The sequence below is a fragment of the Macaca fascicularis genome, chromosome 19 (assembly GCF_037993035.2).
Source record: "Macaca fascicularis isolate 582-1 chromosome 19, T2T-MFA8v1.1".
NCBI classification, from domain to species: domain Eukaryota; kingdom Metazoa; phylum Chordata; class Mammalia; order Primates; family Cercopithecidae; genus Macaca; species Macaca fascicularis.
The window spans coordinates 52,126,501-52,149,786 of record NC_088393.1 but is presented as its reverse complement, the minus strand read 5'-3'; the positions used below and the strand labels follow the sequence as shown (position 1 = coordinate 52,149,786).

Here is a 23,286-nt window from a genome sequence, read left to right as displayed (position 1 = left end):
ATAATATAAGGCTAAAACTAAAAGTTTAAAGAATGAGCAAAGTACAATGATTTGGGAGAGGCAATGAAGAACAGAGGCGCCAGGCCCTACTCTGGACGCTGTGGTACCACTGGTTTGGCAGGAAAGGGCCAGTGGGGAAGCCTCGTCCTCATGGAAAAGCTATCTTCCTTCATTACACTTTTCGTGGTATTATGTCTACTGAAGAGGTAAAAACACCAAATTTCAGAGAAGGCCGTAAATTGCCCAGTGCTTCAAAGCAAGTGTAACTGGTGAAGCGCTTGGCATTGATGTCAGACACCCAATGCCTATGATTTATTTAATGCAGTAGCATTAAGAAGGATCTTATACATAGGGAAAATATTTTATTTTCTCCCTTTATATTTTTTGGTTAAAATATCGTTATTATAGTTAGCAATTTGGAATCTGGCTTATGTTGGTTGATACAAATTAATAATAGAATAAGGCAAAATCAGAAAACAACCCATCTAAAATCCTTCTTCAAGATAACCAGGGGCTGGGTGCGGTGACTCACGCGTGTAATCCCAGCACTTTGGGAGGCCGAGGCGGGCGGATCACAATGTCAAGAGTTTGAGAGCAGCCAGGAGAATATGGTGAAAACCCATCTCTACTAAGAATACAAAAATTAGCCGGGCATGGTGGCGTGTGCCTGTAATCCCAGCTACTCGGGAGACTGAGACAGGAGAATCGCTTGAACCTGAGAGGCGGAGGTTGCAGTGAGCAGATGATCGTGCCACTGCACTCCAGTCTGGGCGACAGAGCAAGACTCCGTCTCGGGAAAAAATAAAAAAAGATAACCAGATTTTTTTCTCCTCATAAACATACATTGGCCTATGTATATTGTTTAGATCTGTGTCCCCACTCAAATCTCACTTTGAAATGTGATCCCCAATGTTGGAGTTGGGGCCTGGTAGGAGGTGATTGGATCATTGGGGAGGTTTCTAATGGTTTAGCACCATCCCCCTAGTGCTGTTCTCCTGATAGAGTTCTCATGAGATCTGGTTGTTCAAAATTGTGTAGCACCTCACTGCTCGCTCTTTTCCTCCTACTGTGGCCATGTGAAGTGCTGGCTCCCTAGTTGCCTTGCAGCATAATTGTAAGTTTCCAGAGGCCTCCCCAGAAGCTGAGCTGATGCTGCCATACTTCCTCTACAGCCTGCAGGACCCTGCATTAGCCAATTAAACCTCTTTATAAATTACCCAGACTCAAGTATTTCTTTATAGCAATGCGGGAATGGACTAATACACACCAATCTATGTTTTTGTTTTTTAAAAAACGAAGTCTCACGTTCTAGATTCATTTTATAAACATTTTCACAATTTTGTTTACACATAAAAACAAGGTTACTATGCTAACCACACAATGCCATACATCCCCCTTCTTTGAAAATTGACTGACTGCTATTTCTATGCCAGTTACAGCTGTATTGTTGCTCTAGTCTGCCCTTCCAAATGACAAAATTCATTGAGATGCTCTATCTTGACCAGGCGCAGTGGCTCACGCTTGTAAACCCAGTACTTTGGAAGGCCAAGGCCAGTGGATTATTTGAGGCCAGGAGCTGGAGTTCAGCCTAGCCAACATAGTGAAACGCTGTCTCTACTAGAAATACAAAAAATTAGCTGGGCGTGGCATGGTGGTACATGCGTGTAATCCCAGCTACTCAGGAGGCTGAGGTACAAGAATCACTTGAACTTGGGAGACCAAGATCACGCCTCTGTACTCCAATCTGGGTGACAGAACGAGACACTGTCTCAGAAAAAAATAATAATAATAAATGGAAGGGAGGGAGGAAGGAAGCGAAATGCACTCCAGCTGAGTGACAGAGCAAGACTGTCTCAGAAAAAAAAAAAAAAAAAAGGAAGAAAGAAATGTAAATCAATCAATATCTTCTAAATAATTTAAAATTATTTTTCCAGAGTTATATTTTTAACATTTTGATCTTCAGCGACTCCAACATTCAAGATTATGTTTTTCTGGATTATGATCAATTCCTCTCCTTAGTGCATGATCTCAAGATGTACCAGATACTAGTTTTTATCCATTAATGGTGCTGCTAAACTTGAACAGTTGATTAAGGTGTTTCTCTCCAGAATTCTGCACTCTAAAATTATTTTTCCCCTAAAAAGTTACTACTATCTGGTGAAAAATTGAGATACTCCAACTTATTCTATGTTTATTTCTTGGCATTATGCTCTAAGAAAAAGCTTTCCATCTATATTATTTATTTGTTTATACCAGTGTGGATTTGTGAATTTCTATTATATTAATGAGTTCACATCTGCTACTGTTATTATTTTGATTCTCTGGTTGTCTCAGATTTTGCCAGTAAAATCCTCTTCAAGCAGTCCCCTATTGCCTTCTAGCTCTTCCTGTTCATCATGATATGAGCTCCTTGTGCACTGGTTTACTTTCTGATACTGTGTGCTGTGTGTTCCAAGTTCATTAGGTATTTTTCAAGTTCATTGGGTATTTTCCCTACCCTAGCCATGAGATCAGATATTTCTCCTAGGATTTCTGGTTCCTATTTGTGGAAAATGTAGTTAGAAACAAAGAACTGAGTGCTGGGTGTGATCACTGCTACCTTAGTGTTATTGATTCTTGACCCTCTCAGCTGACAAAACTAGCAAATATATACTTTTTTTTTTTTTTTTTTTTTTTGAGACGGAGTGTCGCTCTTATTGCCCAGGCTGGAGTGCAATGATGCAATCTCGGCTCAGTGCAATGTCTGCGTCCCAGGTTCAAGCGATTCTCCTGCCTCAGCCTCCCAAGTAGCTGGGATTATAGGCATGCACCACCACGCTCAACTAATTTTGTATTTTTTGTAGAGATGGGGTTTCACCATGTTGGTCAGGCTGGTCTTGAACTCCTGACCTCGAGTGATCTGCCCACCTCGGCCCGGCCTTTTTGTTTTTTGTTTTTTGTGGTAGAGACAGAGTCTCACCATGTTGCTCAGGCTGGTCTCAAACTTCTAGACTCAAGCAGTCCTCTCGCCTCAGTCTTTTTCCACTTTTTATACTGCTATTGATGTCTACTTGTTATGATCTAGATTGCAATTGGAAAATACATTTTTATAGTGTCAAACTTTTACATTTATCAAGACTTGTTTTGTGGCCTAATATATGGTCTGTCTTGAAGACTGTTTCATGTGCAGTTGAGAAAATGTGTATTCTGTTGAGGGACGGAGAGTTATGTAAATGTCTCTTAGGTTGAATTGATGTATAATGTTCTTCAAATTATCTGTTTCCTTATTTATCTTTTGTCTGGGTGTCCTATGCATTTGAAAGAAAGGTAGGGAGTCTCTTTCTATTATTGGAGAGCTGTATATTTCTCCCTTCAATTCTGTCAGTATTTACATTTTATATTTCAGAACTCTGACATTTGGTGCATATATAAGTGTTTCATCTTAGTGAAATGAACCTTTTAGCAATATTAATGTCTCGTTTAACAGTTTTTGACTTAAAATCTAATTTATCTGTTGTTAGTATAGCTACCTGCACTGTTACTTTTTTTACATGGAATACCTTTCTCCATCATTTGCCTTTCATCTATGCATGTCATTAGTTCTAATGTGCAGAGCATATAATTAGATACTGTCTTTCAATCATTTTGACAAACTACATCTTTTTATTGGGAAGTTTCATTAATTTCACTTAAACTAATTATACACAGGTAAGGATTACCATTTTAAATTTGTGTTTTGTATGTCCTACTGTGTTTTTTCCCCTCATTTCCTTCATTACTATTGTCCTTTGTGTTGAGGTCTTTTTTTGTAGTGATACATTTTGAATCACTTCTTTTTTCTTTTTTTTTTTTTTTTTTTTTTTTTTTTGAGATGGAGTCTCACTGTGTCGCCCAGGCTGGAGTGCAGTGGCGTATTCTCAGCCTACTACAAGACCTCTACCTCCTGGGTTCAAGCAATTCTCCTGCCTCAGCCTCCTGAGTAGCTGGGACTACAGGCACATGCCACCACGCCCAACTAATTTTTTTTGTATTTTTAGTAGAGATGGGATTTCACCATGTTGGCCAGAATGGTCTTGATCTCTTGACCTCATGATCCACCCGCCTCAGCCTCTGGAGGTGCTGGTATTACGGGCATGAGCCACTGTGCCCTGCCTTGAATCACTTCTTATTTTCCTTTGTGCATGTTTCATTGGTATTTTCTTTATAGCTATCATAAGTATAGGCAACATCCTAAAGTTATAACAACGTTTTACATTGATACCAACTTCACTTCAATCACATATAAGAACCCTACTCCTTCACAGCTTCTTCCTTCCCATACTGTTACTGATCTCATAGTACATCTTTACGTATTGTGTACTTATTTACATAGATTGGTAGTCATTTTTATGCATTTGTCTTTTACACTGTATAGAAAATAAAAACTGGGATTACAAACTAAAATTACTATCATAATGTTGTTTGTATTGCTTCATGTAATTGCCTTTAGTATAGATCTTTATATTTTCATATGATTTCAAGTTATTGTCTAAAATCCTTTCATTTCAACTTGGAAGGATTGATTCCCTTTATCAGTTTTCCAGGCTGGAGTGCAGTGGCGCAATCTTGGTTCACTGCAACTTCCACTTCCCAGGTTCAAGCAATTCTCCTGCCTCAGCCTCCTGTGTAGCTGCGATTACAGGTGCCCACTAGCAAGCCCAGCTAATTTTTGTATTTTTAGTAAAGACAGGGTTTCACCATGTTGGCCATGCTGGTCTCAAACTCCTGGCCTCAAATGATCTGCCTGCCTCAGCCTCCCAAAGTGCTGAGATTACAGGCGTGACTGCACCTGGCCCCTTTATCAATTCTTGAATAACTTGTCTACTGGCAATTAATTCTCTCAGCTTATGTTTTTCCTGAAAAGTTATTAATTGATCGCTCATTTTGGAAGTATAGTTTTGCTGAATATAGAATCCTCAATACACCAGGTTTTTTTCCAGCACTTTAATACATCATCTGGCCTTGGAGATTTGCAGAGAAATCCACTGATGATCTTTTTTTTTTTTTTTTTTTTTTTCCTTTTTCCTTTTTTGAGACAGAGTCTCCATCGCCCAGGCTAGAGTGCAGGGGCATGATCTCAGCTCACTGCAATCTCCGCCTCCCAGGTTCAAGCGATTCTCCTGCCTCAGCCTCCCGAGTAGCTGGCACTACAAGTGTGCACCACCATGCCTGGCTTATTTTTGTATTTTTAGTAGACACAGGGTTTCACCGTGTTGGCTAGTCTGGTCTCAAACTCCTGACGTCATGCGATCCGCCTGCTTCAGCCGCCTAAAGTGCGATTATAGGCATGAGCCACTGTACCTGGCCAGAGCCACTGATATTATTGAGGATCTCTTGTACATGACAAGTCACTTTCATGCTGCTGCTTTCAAGGTGTTCCTTTGTCTTTTGATTATAATGTGTCTCAGTGTGGGTCTCTTTGGATTTATCCTACTTGAAAACAATAATTCAGTCGCTGCCAAAATGTGTGATTATTTCTCTTTTTGAGTACATAGTCACAGAAGTTCATGACTGTAGGTCCTTATGGAGATCTCTGGGGAAAAAATTAGTGCTGTAAATTTTTGCAATCTAGCAGGGTCCATCCTTATCCAGAACTGCCCTCCCACCCCATCAAAGGAATTGTGGATTTGTAAACTGGACATGTCTTGGAATTTATTTTTGGGCTGTGAGTCTGCATTAGAGGATTTAAGTTACACTTTGGTTCACTTGAAATAGAAACCTTCTACCTATATAGATTATGTAACAATTTAATAGATTTCTCACAAACTTATTTATTATTATTATTCTTTTTTTTTTTTTTTTGAGATGGAGACTCACTCTATCACACAGGCAGGAGTGCAGTGGCACGATTTTGGCTCATTGCAACCTCTGCCTCCTAGGCTCAAGTGATTCTCCTGCCTCAGCCTCCTGAGTAGCTAGGATTACAGGCACACACCACTACACCTGGCTAATTTTTTGTATTTTTAGTAGAGATGAGGTTTCACTGTGTTGACTAGGCTGGTCTAAAACTCCGCCTCAGCCTCCCTAAGTGCTGGAATTACAGGCGTGAGCCACCATGCCCAGCCTCATCAATTTATTTTTTATATTATGGATAACAAGACCAACAAAGGAAGTTCAGCTAACCTGACTTGAAGCCTCCCTCCTTTTTCAAACACAGAGGAAGGATGATTATCTGTAATAATCCCCACCAATTGTGAAAATACACCCAAGTCAAAGTTATACTAGGGAACTCACCAGTGTCCACAAAAGAAAAAGGAAATAAAATCTGTGGTGAAAAATGGCAAAGAACATTAGCCCCACATAAGCTCAGGGTACTAGATATAGAACTAGGTATTTAATATTCAGTGTGGTTGGGAGAAACAGAAATATTAACCAGAAACACAGTAAGTCCCACATGTTAACACCATGTTGTAACCAAGTTGATGATGCAGGACACACCAGAGAGCAGATATAGACCCTACCAAACTTTTAATAATTGTAATAGGCAAGTATTTTCTGTTTAACCTGCTGAGTATTCTGTTACAGTTACCTTGGAGATGAGCTATTCTGGTATCTGGTGACAGTTAAAAACCAAAACACACAAAACAAAAAGAAGACTGCAGCCAATAGTTTTCTAATACTATGTGCACAAAAAGTTAATATAACAGGCCTGAGACTGCAAATCCTAGACAGGACTGCTTACAAGACTGGCCTTTAGCTGGTGTTAGGATACATGGAGTTTGAGAGGGTTGCCACCATTTCATAACTGGTAGGCATGGTTCAAGTTATTCTGAACACTTGCTCCCCTTCTTGGAGTCTAGAATCTTGATTTTGGAGGGATGATACCTACATGATTAGTCCCAATAAGAACCTTAGGTACGGGTTGATAATTAACTTCCATTATAGACATTTCACAAGTACAATCACAATTCAATACTGGAGGAATTGCGACCTGTTACTCCATGCACAAAGGATCTTTACAAATTTATATCTGATTCCCTCCAGATATTATCCAAGAACCTTTTCCCTTTACTGATTATTTGTATCCTGTCACCATAATATAGGCATGAGTACAACTATATTCTGAGTCCTCTTAGCAAATCACAGAACCTGGAGAGATTGTCTTAGGGACCTCCAACCCACTATGCAAATTGAGACAGCATGGATGTTCATAAAGTACCTAGCATCCTGAAAAGATACAGTCTAGAACATTAAGAATAAAAATCAAATCTATCTCTAGTAGACATTTTGCTGAAGAAAGCCGTTTAACCTAATGTACCCAAAATATCACCACGGTGTCTATGAATAGAATGACAATCCTGCTCTGTGTCCTAACTGGTTCCAGACTGTTAGAGGCCCCACTGCTGTCATGCTATTGTTCCCAACCCATACACACCTTTTCTTAAAAGAATCTTTGTTGATTCTTTATGTCCATATGTATACCCCTTTATTTCTATCTCCAGGATTTTTCCACTCCTTCACTTATGCTTAAAGCAAGTTCACATGCATTATGTACGAGGACAGCTGAAGACACTCACCAATTTTTCTCTATATTCAAACTAGAGAACATTTTGTTTTGAAAACCAATTTCCACAATCCTATTCCTTAATTTTGAGTCATGTCATATTATTATATACTTGATACATACCCAAAGAAAAGGAAATCAGTATGTTAAAGTGTTATCTCCACCCCCCATGTTTATTGCAGCACCATTCACGATAGCCAAGAAATAGGCCAAGATATGTAATCAACCTAAGTGTCCACTGGATGAATGAATAAAGAAAATGTGGCCGGTGGCTGAAGCCTGTAATCCCAGCACTTTGGGAGGCCGAGACGGGCGGATCACAAGGTCAGGAGATCGAGACCATCCTGGCTAACACGGTGAAACCCCGTCTCTACTAAAAAATACAAAAAACTAGCCGGGCGAAGTGGCGGGCACCTGTAGTCCCAGCTACTCGGGAGGCTGAGGCAGGAGAATGGCGTAAACCCGGGAGGCGGAGCCTGCAGTGAGCTGAGATCCGGCCACTGCACTCCAGCCTGGGCGACAGAGCAAGACTCCGTCTCAAAAAAAAAAAAAAAAGAAAATGTGGCAAATATACACATCGGAGTACTATGTAGCCATGAAAAACAACAAAATTCTATCACTCACAGCAAAGTGAATGAGCCTTACAGGGCATTATACTAAGTGATATATACCAGGCACAGAATAATAAATACTACATGTTCTCACATATATGTGGAAGCTCAAAAAGTTAATTTCATAGAGGTAGAGAGTAGAACAGTAGTTCTTAGAGGTGAGGAGGCAGGGCGGTAGCCAAAGGTTGGTTAATGAATATAGAAATACAGGCAGGTAGGAGGAATAAGTTCTAGTGTTTTACACCACTACAGGGTGATTGTAATTAACAACGTATTATTTTCAAATAGCTAGAAGAGTTAATTTTAAAGGTTCCCAACACAAAGAAATGATAAATGTTTGAGGTGATGGATACATTAATTATACTGATTTGATCATTACACATCGTATACTTGTACCAACTATCACATGTGCCCCATAAACGAGTACAATAATTATGTGTCATTTAAAAATAATGACAAAAGCATATCAAGATTCAAGCGCCTCTTGTAACGCTTCCCACAGTCCTCACATTTAGATGTTTTCTCTTCCCTGTGGTCTCTTTGTTGGTCTTTAAGACATGAACTGTGTACAATGCTTTTCCCACAGTCCTCACATTGAAGTACTTTTTCTCTACTATGGAGTCTCTGATGGGTTAGATGAGTTGAGGCCCATCTGAAACCCTTTCCACACTTCTCACATTTGTATGGCTTTTCCCCAGTGTGAACCCTCTGATGGGAATGAAGCTGTGATTTGTCAGTAAATCTCTTCCCACATTCTTCACATTTGAATGGCTTTTCATCACCATGGAGTCTCTTATGATTCAAAATACTTGATGCCCGGCTAAAGCTCTTCCCACATTCTTTACAATTATAAGGTCTCTCTCCGGTGTGGACCCTCTGGTGCATGTCAAGATTAAACTTACTGTTGAAGCCCTTCCCACACTCTTCACATTTATATGGCTTTACTCCAGTGTGGACTCTGCGATGAGAATAAAGTTGTGAATTCTGAGTAAATCTTTTCCCACACTCCTCACATTTGAATGGTTTTTCTCCACTGTGGACTCTACGATGGGTATAAAGTTGTGAATTCTGAGTAAATCTTTTCCCACATTCTTCACATTTAAATGGTTTTTCTCCACTGTGGATTCTCTGATGATTCAAAAGACATGAGGCCCAGCCAAAGCTCTTCCCACATTCTTTACAATTATAGGGTTTCTCTCCTCTGTGGACCCTCTGATGAAAGTCAAGATCCAACCTCCTTTTGTAGCCCTTCCCACACTCCTCACATCTATATGGCTTTTCTCCACTGTGGGCTCTCTGGTGAGAATAACGTTGTGAATTTGTGTAAAATCCCTTCCCACATTCTTCGCATTTGAATGGTGTCTCTCCACTGTGGACTCGCACATGTCTTGAAAGACCTGAGGCCCATCTGAAGCTCTTTCCACATTCTTTACAATTATATGGCTTCTCCCCTGTGTGGTCTATCTGATGCTTATAAAGATCTTGCCTATAAATGAAGCGTTTTCCACATTCCTCACATTTGTACCGTTTCTCTCCTGTGTGGACCATGCGATGACTATTAAGTGCTGATTTCAGACCAAAGCTCTTACCACATATATCACATCTGAATGGTTTCTCTAGCATGTGAACCGTGGAATGCCTATTAAGATTTGCTCTACTACGGAAGCTCTTACAACATGTATCACATGTGAATGGCTTCTCCCCAGTATGGATTCTTTGATGTTCCTGAAGCTGGGAATCATGAATGAAGGCCTTCCCACATTTTTCACAAACATGAGGTTTCACTCCTGTGTGTAATTTACGATGAACATAAAGTCCTGATCTACGACTAAAGCCTTTCCCACACTGCTCACATTTGAATGGTTTCTCTCCAGTGTGGATTCTCTGATGAATTTGCAGATGTGAGCTCTGATTAAATTCCTTACCACACACATCACAATTATAGAGTTTCTCCCCCATGTGAACTCTCTGATGAATACGAAGAGCTGAGCTATAACAGAAACTCTTTCCACATTCATCACATGTATGAGACTTATCTCTTGACTGTAATTGTTGATGAAGATCAAGGATGGAGACATCACTAAAGAATTTTTTACACTTCCTACCCTCAGAAGGTTTCTGTCTTATGTGAATTATAGATAGTCCTGCATCAACCTGGCAGGGCATATCATCTTGTTTGGAGAACTGAAAGCTGTTTACCATGGAGTCTTGAAACCTGGTTAAGTCACTTGAAATTTGTTCGCAGTTTTGATGACTGAACAACCCTTCATGTGTTCCTACTTCTGGAACAGTCTCCATCTCAGTTTGGATCTTGTCTCCTATAATGACACAGAATTAAGAGATGTGGGCAAGTAAAGCCTTTATTCAATGTTATCAAGATTTCATACTTAGGACATAGCCTGAAATTGTATTAAATACAGGGAATGTTCAGATTGTGTTTTCCTTTTTTTAAGAGAGTGTCTCCCTCTGTCACCCAGGCTGGAGTGCAGGGACACGATCATGGCTCACTGCAGCCTTGACCTCCTGGGCTCAAGTGATCCTCCCACGTCCACCTCCTGAGTAGCTAGGACTACAGGTACATACCACCATGACTAGCTAATTTTTACATTTTTTTTGAAGAGACGAGGTCTTGCTACATTGCCAAGGCTGGTCTTGAACTCCTGGCCACAAGTGATACTCCCATCTTGGCCTCCCAAAGTGCTAGGATTACAGGCTTGAGCCACTGTGCCCAGCCAATGTGTTTTTCAAGTACACTATGGACTCTCGTTTGCATGAGACCAATTCAGAACCACACCAAGTGTCAGATGTGAAATACTTGGTAGAAATAAAACCTTACATGGTAAATTATGTAACTAATAAATTATGTAAACAGTGAAGTATGAATCAAATGTGAACTTTAAGGAGAAGCCACAACATCATCAAAACTTTGTATATTTTAGTTTGTATTGCATATCTTTATGAAGTACAGAAATTATCCTAAGTCACAAAGAGGCCTGGGTGATATCCTCAGCATCTGACAGGCAATCTCTCGGTCCTAAAATGTCATGCCTGAGGAGAGTGTCTCTGTTTGCCTGGAGGCAAACAAATATGAGGTTTCACTCCTGTGTGTAATTTACGATGAACATAAAGTCCTGATCTACGACTAAAGCCTTTCCCACACTGCTCACATTTGAATGGTTTCTCTCCAGTGTGGATTCTCTGATGAATTTGCAGGTGTGAGCTCTGCAAAATTAAAGCATCATATATGAAGGGAAGTGCTATCTCCTGGCAGGAGACCAACCAGCACAAAAATAAAGCATGAAACCACCAAAGCTAAGAATCACAGAGTCCATTGCACACCCCAGCCACCTCCACCGGAACAGGCACTGATATCTATGGTTGAGAGACCCACAGACAGTTCATATCACAGGACTCTGTGCAGACAGCCCCCAGTACTAGCCCAGAGCTGGGTAGACTTGCTGAGTAGCTAGACCCAGAATAGAGACAACAATCACTACAGTTTGGCTCACAGGAAGCCACATCCATAGGAAAAGGGGGAGAGTACTACATCAAGGGAACACCCTGTGGGACAAAAGACTCTGAACAACAGTCTTCAGCCCTAGACCTTCCCTTTGACAGAGCCTACCCAAATGAGAAAACCAACTCTGGTAATATGACAAAACAAGGCACTTTAACATCCACCAAAAAATCACACTAGTTCACCAGCAATGGATCCAAAAAAAGAAGAAATCCCTCATTTACCTGAAAAGGAATTCAGGAGGTTAGTTATTAAGCTAATCAGGGAGGCACCAGAGAAAGGCAAAGCCAAAAAGGATACAATAAGTGAAGGGAGAAATATTCAAGGAAATAGATAGCTTAAAAAAAACCAATACAAAATTCAGGAAATACTGGACACACTTATAGAAATGCAAAATGGTCTGGAAAGTCTCAGCTATAGAATTGAATAAGTAGAAGAAAGAAATTCAGAGCTTCAAGACAAGTTCTTTGAATTAACCCAATTCAACAAAGACAAAGAAAAAATAATAAGAAAATATGAACAAAGCCTCAAAGAAGTATGGGATTATGTTAAATTACTAAACCTAAGAATAATCAGTGTTCCTGAGGAAGAAGAGAATTCTTTTAGAATTCTAAAATTCTAAAAACATATTTGGGGAAATAATAGAGGAAAACTTCCCCAGCCGTGCTAGATGCCTAGACATCCAAATACAAGAAGCACAAACAATGCTTGGGAATTTCATTGCAAAAAGATCATTGCCTAGGCACATTGTCATCAGGTTATCCAAAGTTAAGACGAAGGAAAAAATCTTAAGAGCTGTGAGACAGAAGCACCAGGTAACCTATAAAGGAAAACCTATCAGATTAACAGCAGATTCCTCAATAGAAACCCTACAAGCTAGAAGGGATTGGGGCCCTATCTTCAGCCTCCTCCAACAAAACAATTATCAGCCAAGAATTTTGTATCCACCAAAACTAAGCATCATATATGAAGGGAAGATACAGTCTTTTTCAGACAAATGCTGAGAGAATTTGCCACTACCAAGCCACCACTATAAGAACTGCTAAAAGGCGCTCTAAATCTTGAAACAAATCCTGGAAACACATCAAAATGGAACCTCTTTAAAGCATAAATCATACAGGACCTATAAAACAAAAACATATTAGAAAGCAAAAACAAAAAAATTTAAAAACCAAAGTACACAGGCAACAAATGGCAAGATGAATGCAACGGCACCTCATATCTCAATACTAACATTGAATGTAAATGGCCTAAATGCTCCACTTAAAAGATACAGAACTACAGAATGGATATGAGCTCACCAGCCAACCATCTGCTACCTTCAGGTGACTTACCTAACACATAAGGAGTCATATAAACTTAAAGTAAAAGGGTGGAAAAGGCATTTCATGCAAATGGACACCAAAAAATGAGCAGGGGTAACTATTGTTGTATCAGACAAAACAAACTTTAAAGCAACAGCAGTTAAAAGAGACAAAGACAGGCATTATATAATGGCAAAAGGCCGGCCGGGCGCACACGCCTGTCATCCCAGCACTTTTGGAGGCCGAGGCGGGCAGATCACGAGGTCAGGAGATCGAGACCATCCTGGCTAACACGGTGAAACCCTGTCTCTACTAAAAAAATACAAAAAAATTAGCCGGGCAGGGTGGCGGGCGCCTGTAGTCCCAGCTACTCAGGAGGCTGAGGCAGGAGAATGGCGTGAAACCGGGAGGTGGAGCTTGTAGTGAGCTGAGATCTCGCCACCACACTCTAGCGTGGGCAACAGAGCGAGACTCCATCTCAAAAAAAAAAGAAAAGAGAATTCAGCAAAGTTTCCGAATATAAGATTAATGTACACAAATCAGTAGCTCTTCTATACACTGCCAGCAACCAAGCAGAGAATCAAAGCAAGAACTCAACCCCTATTATAATAGCTGCAAAAAAAAATAAAATACTCAGGAATATACATAACCAAGGAGTCAAAAGACCTCTACAAGGAAAACAACAGAACACTGCTGAAAGAAATCACTGATGACACAAACAAATGGAAACACATCTCATGCTCATGGATGGGTAGAATCAATATTGTGAAAATGACAATACTGCTAAAAACAATCTACAAATTAAATGCAATCCCTATCAAAATATCACCATCATTCTTCATAGAATTAGAAAAAACAATTCTAAAATTCATATGGAATCAAAAAAAGAGCTCACAGAGCCAAAGCAAGACTAAAGCAAAAAGAACATATCTGGAGGCATCACATTAACTGATTTCAAACTATACTATAAGACCATAGTCACCAAAATAGTGTGATACTGGCATAAAAATAGGCACCTAGACCAAAGGAACAGAATAGAGAACCCAGAAATAAACCCAAATCCTTACAGCCAACTGATCTTCGACAAAGCAAACAAAAACATAAAGTGGGGAAAGGACACCCTTTTCAACAAATGGTGCTGGGATAATTGGCTAGCCACATGTAGGAGAATGAAACTGGATCTTCATCTCTCACCTTATACAAAAATCAATTCAAGATAGATTAAGGACTCAAATCTAATACCTGAAACTATAAAAACTATAGAAGATAACATTGGAAAAATCCTTCTAGACATTGGCTTAGGCAAGGATTTCATGATCAAGAACCCAAAAGCAAATGCAATAAAAACAAAGATAAATAATTGGGACCTAATTAAACTAAAGAGCTTTTGCACAGCAAAAGGAACAGTCACCAGAATAAACAGACAACCCACAAAGTGGGAGAATATCTTTACAATCTGTACATCTGACAAAGAACTAATATCCAGAGTCTACAACAAACTCAAACAAATCAGTAAGAAAAAACCAAACAACCCCATCAAAAAGTGGGCTAAGAACATGAATAGACAATTCTCAAAAGAATATAGATATATGGCCAACAAACATATTTTTAAAAAACTCAAAATCACTAATGATCAGGGAAATGCAAATCAAAACCACAGTGTGATACCACCTTACTCCTGCAAGAATGGCCATAATCAAAAATCAAAAAACAGTAGATGCTGGTGTGGATGTGGTGATAGGGAACACTTCTACACAGCTGGTGGGAATGTAAACTAGTACAGCCACTATGGAAAACAATGTGGAAATTCCTTAAAGAACTAAAAGTAGAACTACCATTTGATCCAGCAATACCACTACTGGGTATCTATCCAGAGGAAAAGAAGTCATTACGCGAAAAAGATACTTGCACACGCATGTTTATAGCAGCACAATTCAAAATTGCAAAATCATGGAACCAACACAAATGCCCATCAATTAACGAGTGAATAAAAGAAACTGTGGTATTATATATGATGGAACGCTACTCATTCATAAAAAGGAATGAATTAATAGCATTTGCAGCAACCTGGATGAGACTGGAAACTATGATTCTAAGTGAAGTAACTCAGGAATGGAAAACCAAACATCATATGTTAATGATATGTGGGAGCTAACCTATGAGGATGCAAAGGCATAAGAATGAGACAATGGCCTGTAATCCCAGCACTTTGGGAGGCTGAGGCAGGTGGATCACAAGGTCAGGAGATCAAGACCATCCTGGCTAACATGGTGAAACCCCGTCTCTACTAAAAATATTTTAAAAATTAGCAGGGCATGGTGGCAGGCGCCTGTAGTCCCAGCTACTCGGGAGGCTGAGGCAGGAGAATGGCATGAACCCGGGAGGTGGAGCTTGTAGTGAGCAGAGATCGCGCCACTGCACTCTAGCCTGGGCGACAGAGCGAGACTCCATCTCAAAAATAAAAAATAAAAAAAAAAAGAGACAATGGACTTTGGGGACTTGCAGGAAAGAATGGGAGGAGGGCAAGAGAGAAAAGACTACAAATATGTGTAGTATTTACTGCTCGGGTGATGAGTGCACCAAATTCTCACAAATCACTAAAGAACTTACGTAACCAAATACCACCTATACTCCAATAACTTACAGAAAAAATTTTTAAAAATAAAAATTTAAAAAAAGCTCCAAGACAAGTCAGAGAGAAGGCATAGTACTCAGTGTGGTCATAAAAAAACCCTTAGAAGTTTCCATGGGATGTGGGTAAACTGCATGTACCTAAAAATAGTATCCCAACAAGTAATCCTAAGAAAGTTCTAATTAGATAGGCAGCCATCAAAAGACAGAAACATGTTCTGCAATAGCTCTCATTCACTCTAGTTTGTGTATTACTTATTAACCATCTATCTCCATGATTCCTGGAGACACTGAAGTTCCCCTCATCCATTAATTTATTTATCAGGATAACAATTAGATACCTGCCATGTACCAGAACAATACCTTCTAGCCTGTGAATAGATAGCCATGAGCAAAACAGCTAAAATTCCTCCTCTTAGATATCACATTCCTGGGGGTAAAGGTGACAGGTAAACAGAAATACATAAAACACAGTGCAAGACAGCACAAGAAGAAAAAAATAGAACTGTGTTTTGTTTGTTTTTTTGAGACACAGTCTCACTTTGTCACCAAGGCTAGAGTGCGGTGGAGCCATCTCGGCTCGCTGCAACCTCCACCTCCTGGGTTCAAGTGATTCTCCTGCCTCAGCCTCCCGAGTAGCTGAGACTACAGGCACACGCTACCACAGCTGGCTAATTCTGTATTTTTAGTAGAGATGGGATTTCACCATGTTGGCCAGGCTGGTCTCGAATTCCTGACCTCAGTGATCCACTTGCCTTGATCTCTGAAAGTAGTGGGATTATGGGCGTGAGCTACAGTGCCTGGCCTAGAACAGTATTTTAAATACAGTAGCTGGAAGTGGCCTCTCTAAAACTGAACAGAGACTTGAATATACTTAAAGAAGAAGCCAGAAAGTTTTGAGGTGAAAGAGTATTCTGATCAGAGAGAAGAGCGAGTAAGGGCTCTCGAGGCAGAAGCTTCAGTAGTAGACAGAACAATGATTCATAAAAGATGTCCACATCCAGTACCCAAGACCTACAAACATGTTATATTACACAGCAAGGGGGACTGGGATTGCAGATGCAATTAAGGTCACTAATCAGCTAACTAGAAAGTGAGGTCATTGTGGATCATCCAGGGGTAACCAACACAATCATAAGGAACCTGAAAGGCAGGAGACAGAGGCATAAGAAGAGTGGCAGAGTGAGCATGACTATGGAAGAAGGATCAGAAATGCAAAGTAGCTGCCTTTGAAGATGGAGGAAGGGAAACAAGAGCCAAGGAGTGCCTAGAGACTGGTAAACCAAAATAAAGGCTTCTCCCCAAGAGCATCCAGGAAGAAACAAACACCTACAGACACCTTGATAATTATCCAGTGAGATGTGTCAGACTTCAGGCCTAAAGAACAGAAAGATAATAAATTTTTGTTGCTTAGTCGAGTAAATGTGTGGTCATTGGTTACTACAACAGGCAATACAGTGTCTTTGGCAGGTTGGAGAAACAGTATGAAGGACAGTGTGGCTGGAAAGACAAGGCAAAAGGGAGAGGACAGGAGATGTAGTCAGAGAGGTGGTGGGGGATGAACAGCATATCACATGGTCTCTAAAGGGCACTTAAAACACTTGTAACTTAAGTAAACATAAGCAGCCAGAAAGGCTTTTGAACCGAGGAATGGAAATCTGACTTACATTTCCTAAGGAACACATTGGCTGCCATGTGGAAAACAGATGTCAGGGTGGGAAAAGTGGGAGCAGGGCAACCAGCCGAAAGTTGGCTATAATAATTCAGGAAAGAAGTTTGGCTATTTAGACTAGGGCAACAGAGCTGGGAAACAGACAGAAGTAAAACAGACGGGAGAGTCATGCACAAGGACACACAGTTGCTTGCTTCTTACCTAAATTCCCTTCTCTTTGGGTTACTGTCTCCATCATCCAAAACTTTTCTTCCTTTAGGAAGTGGAAAGTATCTCTGTGGAGTGGTTGATGCCCTGTGAACATGAAAAGTCATGTGCTTAATGCTAATACATCCTAGAAAAAAATCGAATAAGTAAAATTTACTAGAAACTTAGGTTCCCAATGCATACTCAAACTTGAACACTCCAAGATACAAAGCCACTCCTGGTCCTGACGTTCCCTTACAAAGAGCGCCTGTCCTCACCTACTGAGAGCAGGTTCCTGAAGTTCTCCAGCATCACTTCTCGGTACAGTTTCCTCTGGGCAAGGTCCAGCAGCCTCAGCTCTTCCTCACTGAAGACCACAGCCACATCCTTGAAAGTCACTGCCTCCTACAGCATCAAACATATGCAACCTCAGTCTCATGACCAATGACTACTGAGAGAGGGGTGGAACAGAGCAAACATAGGGGAGGGAAGACAAGCTGTTTTGGATCTTGACAAACATAGGTCAACACATAGATTTCCTTTTTTATTTTTTATTTATTTATTTTATTTATTTATTTATTTTTGGGACAGTCTTGCTCTGTTGCCCAGGATGGAGTGCAGTGGCGTGATCTTGGCTCACTGCAACCTCCGCCTCTTGGGTTCAAGTGATCCTCCCACTTCAGCCTCCTAAGTAGCTGGAATTACAGGTGCCCACCACCATACCTGGCTAATTTTTGTATTTTTAGTAGAGATGGGGTTTCACCACATTGGCCAGGCTGGTCTCAAACTCCTGACCTCAGGTGATCTACCTGCCTTGGCCTCCCAAAGTGCTGGGATTACAGACATGAGCCACTGCGCCCAGCCAACTCATAGATTTTCTACTCATTCTATCTGTATCCTGACAATGATGGATTTTCTTGAGCTCCACCAGAAGTTCAATGATGGAAAAGACCTCCTGTAGGTTTACTTTGTGCACTTACTGAGTCTCCTTGTAAGTAACCCTGTAGGACTCTAAATGCAACATCCTGGGATGCACATATATAGGTTTCAATGAATCTTGCCAACTGCCCCAGTAACATTTAGCAATTCAGTCCCAGTCTTGTCTGATAATTCCCATTGTTCTCATACTTGAACCCTGAATGTTATAATTTTTCTTTAATATCTGCCACCAAACGAACAAGCTTGTGGTATCCTGTGTGGGACAGCTATGCAGTACATCCTCTGTACTCTCAAGGCATAAACTACATACATTAATTGCAGCATTGATCTATGATCTGCAGACAGTGTGCCTAGGAGCACATCCCAAGGCTCTGTGCCTTCCTGGTCACATGACCTTGGACCAGTTCACCTATTTATTCCCTCTCTAACAATTTTCATATTGTAGTTTTTTCAGTGATTAAACAAGGAAATACATGGAGCATTGGGAAAGTTGATCAGTACAGACTAAATACCTAATAAACACTAGCTTTTTAAAATTATTTTTTATTATTACTGTCATTGTTGCCATCCATTTTATCTCATTTCATGTCTGCACAGTATTCCAAAGAATTGATAATCTATTTTTATCTACTCTAAATAATCTTTAGGCCGGGCGCGGTGGCTCAAGCCTGTAATCCCAGCACTTTGGGAGGACAAGACGGGTGGATCACGAGGTCAGGAGATCGAGACCATCCTGGCTAACACAGTGAAACTCCGTCTCTACTAAAAAATACAAAAAACTAGCCGGGCGAGGTGGCGGGCGCCTGTAGTCCCAGCTACTCGGGAGGCTGAGGCAGGAGAATGGCGTAAACCCGGGAGGCGGAGCTTGCAGTGAGCTGAGATCCGGCCACTGCACTCCAGCCTGGGCGACAGAGCAAGACTCCGTCTCAAAAAAAAAAAAAAAAAAAAAAAAATCTTTAATTTTATATATGCTTATTAATACCAATACTGTAAAAAAATTTTTGGGTAGATTTTGCTCCTGTTTATTTAAAATAATTTTAAATGAAAATTAAAATGTCAATAAATAGGCATATTTAAAATTGTGATCATATAATATCAGGTCTCAATTTTTTACCAAACTCTGATCTTTCAAGAGGATACATGTACACTGATTTGTCTTACCATAATCAAGAGCAGGTTATCAATTTTCCCATGATTTTTATAATCATATTAGGAAGAATTTAACAGTTTCACTTATTTAATTATAAATAATACCATCGCCTTTTCGAATATTTATTGGCCATCTCAATTTCTTCTTTTAAACTTACCTGTTAATGCCCTTTATTCATATTCCTTTGGATTTTCTTTTTCTATTCTGTACGTAAGATTCTTATGTTGGATTTTATCTTTTTTAGATATACAAGTAGTGAATATTTTCGCTCTAGGCTGTTATATTTTCTGATAACATTGTGTGCGGTATCCTTTACCATACTGAAAGTAAAGATTTTCTATCATGACTATGGTTATCACTGTCTTTGAGTGCCTGGAGCACTGGGTCCATCTGAGTAGGTGTCAAGTCAGGAAGAAAGAAGGTCACCCCGAAATGGTGCCTGGAAGGAGCAGTGCCACGTGTGGATGCTGGCTCTCAGGTTGGCACAACACAACAGGCTATAACTGCTTAACTGCAGCTTCACACAAGGATTATTGGAGGTGTTTACACAGGAGGAGCTAGATTCTGTTTCTCCCATGCTATATCTCTGTTGTACTCCCTAAGTCTTCCCAAGACTGAGAAGAACATCTGAGAATACGAGTAGTCAGATGAAATACGGTCAGGCACGGTGGCTCACACCTGCAATCCCAGCACTTTGGGAGGCTGAGATGGGTGCATCACCTGAGGTCAGGAGTTTGAGACCAGCCTGGCCAAGATGGTGAAACACCGTCTCTACGAAAAATACAAAAATTAGCCAGGTGTGGTGGTGTGTGCCTGTACTCCCAGCTACTCGGGAGGCTGAAGCAGGAGAATTACTTGAACTCGGGAGGCAGAGATTGCAATGAGCCAAAATCAGGCCACTGCACTCCATCTTTGGTGACAGAACAAGACTCCATCTCAAAAATAAAAAAGAAATTTTAACAGCAAGAGAGGCAAGCTGTATTCACCTTCAACGTGTTCATTTTTCCTCCTATTTCAGGGAATATTCAGAGTCCTGAGTGATGCAGTCCGAGGGAAAGCAGAATCCTGCCTGGAAAGTACCAGGGAAAGCAGAGAAAGAGACATGAAAGTGTGGCCAGGGATGCCGTCCGCCAACACGAATGTGTATTGTAAATGAACACATGAATGTTCACAACAGCATCATTCATAGTAACCCAAAACTGCACACCAACAAATGCCCTCCTATGAGTACAGGGATAGACAAATTGTGGCCTATTCTTACAATGGAATCTTATTTGGAAATTAAAAGGAATGAAGTACTGTTCATGCTACACCACACATGAACTTTGGAAACATTATGCTAAGTAAAAGAAGCCAGTCACATAGGAAGGCCCACATATTGCATGATCTATTTCTATGAAGTTCCAGAGTGGGCAAGTGTATATAATGAGAAAGTAGGTAGGTGATCTCTGCATATTTGAGGTGAGAAAGAGGATTAACTATAAGTGGGCATAAGGAGTCTTAATGGGGGATGAAAATGATTTAAACTGAATTATGGTGATGTTTATTCCACTCCACAAAGTTCCTAAAAATCATTAAAGTGTCAAGCGTGGTGGCTCACACCTGTAATCCCAGCACTTTGGGAGGCCAAGGCGGGCAGATCACGAGGTCAGGAGATCAAGACCATCCTGGCTAACACGGTGAAACCCCGTCTCTACTAAAAATACAAAAAATTAGCCAGGTGTGGTGGCGGGTGCCTGTAGTCCCAGCTACTTCGGAGGCTGAGGCAGGAGAATGGCGTGAACCCGGGAGGCGGAGCTTGCAGTGAGCCAAGATCGCGCCGCTGCACTCCAGCCTGGGTGACAGAGCGAGACTGTCTCAAAAAAAAAAAAAAAAAAAAAAATCATTAAAGTGTACACATGAAATAGGTAGATTCTATGATATATAGAATACACCTCAATAAAATTGGACGAAGTATTGGTAATTGTTAATCCACATGTCATTTAACTTAATAAGACTGGATTCTGCATCCACACTAATAGAATATTTATAGTTGAACGAATGAATAAGCAAATGAAGGAGGAGGGGAAGCTAACCTTTACAGGAGAATGTGCACTAATAAATGTATTTCTCCTTAAAAATTTTTATTTAACTAAAAAATTAGGGAGTGTATATTGAGAGCAACTTGAATCTGTGTTCCTGGGGTTAAAAAAAAAAATTCAAAATAATAACTTTACAATGCAGAAATCTGACAAACATGACTTTGGCCAAGTGAAAAAAGTTGAGATCACCAATGAAGTGACAAACTGACATATGCCCCTGTTATGTTGCAATAAGAAATTTACCACTTCAGGCTGGGCACGGTGGCTCATGCCTGTAATTCCAGCACTTTGGGAGGCAGAGGCGGTTGAATTACCTGAGGTCAGGAGTCTGAGACCAGTCTGGCCAACATGGTGAAATCCCGTCTCTACTAAAAATACTAAAATTAGCTGGGTGTGGTGGCAGGCACCTGTAATCCCAGCTACTTCGAAGGCTGAGGCAGGAGAATAGCTTGAACCCGGGAGGTGGAGGTTGCAGTCAGCTGAGATCGTGCCATGCACTCCAGCCTGGGCGACAAGAGCGAAACTCCGTCTCAAGGAAAAAAAGAGAGAGAGAGATTTACCACATCTGTGGTATTCCCGCAAAAAAAGATGCATATATTGAAGTTAAACATGAAATACATCAGAAAACTCAAAATGAACATCTTTGACCCAAATAACTTCATCTATACTCTTCAAAAATAACAAGGATAAAATATCAAGAAAAAAAGATGAAAGCTATGCTATTTTTCGAGATTAAAGACTAGAAAAACCTGACAACTGAAAGCAACACCCATGCCCTAAGACACATTCTATACACACTCGGTTGGGGTGAGCATCTCTGTCAAAGAAAAAAGCCAAGGATCACTCACGTAGAGCTTTGCCGTCAGAAGCCAAAAAGTCCTTCCCTGCAGCTCTTTTGGAAAGGTAGGGCTGGGTAAGGAGAAGGCTGTGAAACACCCTGACCGTGGTCGCCGTGCGCCATAGAAGTTAAATGTGCCTCTTCCTTCATGGAAGTGGACGCAACCCTCGCTTTCCTAAAAAAGGTCAGAAGGCGTCCAGAATCATCCAGCGTCCTGCAGGGATCAGGGAGAAGGGCCGGTGCCCCTGCAGCTGGAGCTCTCACCCCACCCGGGGACCGGCTTTGTGGGAAATTAACAAGAGACCACCAGTCACCAAGTGACAGGGGTTGCTTTAAGGCTCTCATTTGTGTTACCTCTTCCAGTTCCCAAAACGATTCTATTAGGATGTTCCTAAAGTCCCCATCTTAAAGAACAGTAACGGTAGGACCCAAGGAGATTAACATCCTAACGTTTTATCGCGAGGACGTGGCCACGCGCGTGGGGTGCAGGGAGGCGGAGTGGGCGAGCTCAGAGCCCGGGAAACCCTAAAACCTGGCGAGACGCAACCCGACAAAGTCCCAAACACCCCGGGGACGCGAGGACAGCCCCAAGCCCAAGAAGACTCCACTGACTAGAACGAAAACAGCGGCCCTCGCCCCGCCAAACCTCTGCTGTCCGACGGGGTTTCTTTTCCCCTAATTCGATCACCAGTTGGTTGAGGATCCAATGCGTAGGTCCAGGAAATTCAGAAGGGTCCGGCGGAACTGACCCAAACCACCAGGGACAAAACTGCAGCAACCTTACAGTCCCGGAGCGGAAGTGCCCTCTACTCCACAGAGCGTCTGGACTCCACTT

At 41.0% G+C, this 23,286-nt stretch overlaps 1 protein-coding gene and 1 long non-coding RNA gene across 3 annotated transcripts; one reads left to right on the top strand and one right to left on the bottom strand.

Annotated features, from left to right (window-relative positions):
* The first annotated feature begins 72 nt into the window (after window positions 1–72).
* LOC141409105 (uncharacterized) lies at window positions 73–4,032 on the top strand. Its single transcript, XR_012427665.1, has 2 exons — window positions 73–206; window positions 3,851–4,032. It is a non-coding gene; the product is annotated as an uncharacterized lncRNA (long non-coding RNA).
* Window positions 4,033–6,327: 2,295 nt separating this feature from the next.
* Window positions 6,328–23,259, bottom strand: ZNF225 (zinc finger protein 225). 2 transcript variants are annotated; one of them, XM_074023831.1, is made up of 5 exons: window positions 23,098–23,259; window positions 20,519–20,601; window positions 17,722–17,848; window positions 17,459–17,551; window positions 6,328–10,451 (listed from the first exon to the last, which is right to left on the bottom strand). In XM_074023831.1, exons 2-5 carry the CDS (start codon window positions 20,531–20,533, stop codon window positions 8,566–8,568), a joined length of 2,121 nt encoding a protein of 706 aa, XP_073879932.1. In that variant the 5' UTR covers window positions 20,534–20,601; window positions 23,098–23,259; the 3' UTR covers window positions 6,328–8,565. The 2 variants fall into 2 exon arrangements, with proteins under 2 accessions (XP_073879932.1, XP_073879933.1); XM_074023832.1 differs by lacking the exon at window positions 20,519–20,601.
* Between the last annotated feature and the right edge of the window lie 27 nt (window positions 23,260–23,286).

Coding starts and splice junctions, on each gene's coding strand:
- ZNF225 (XM_074023831.1), bottom strand. Junction 17,552..17,721: donor CAGGAACCTGCTCTCAGTAG/GTGAGGACAGGC, acceptor TCATGTTCACAG/GGCATCAACCACTCCACAGA. Junction 10,452..17,458: donor CCAAAGAGAAGGGAATTTAG/GTAAGAAGCAAG, acceptor GTGTCATTATAG/GAGACAAGATCCAAACTGAG.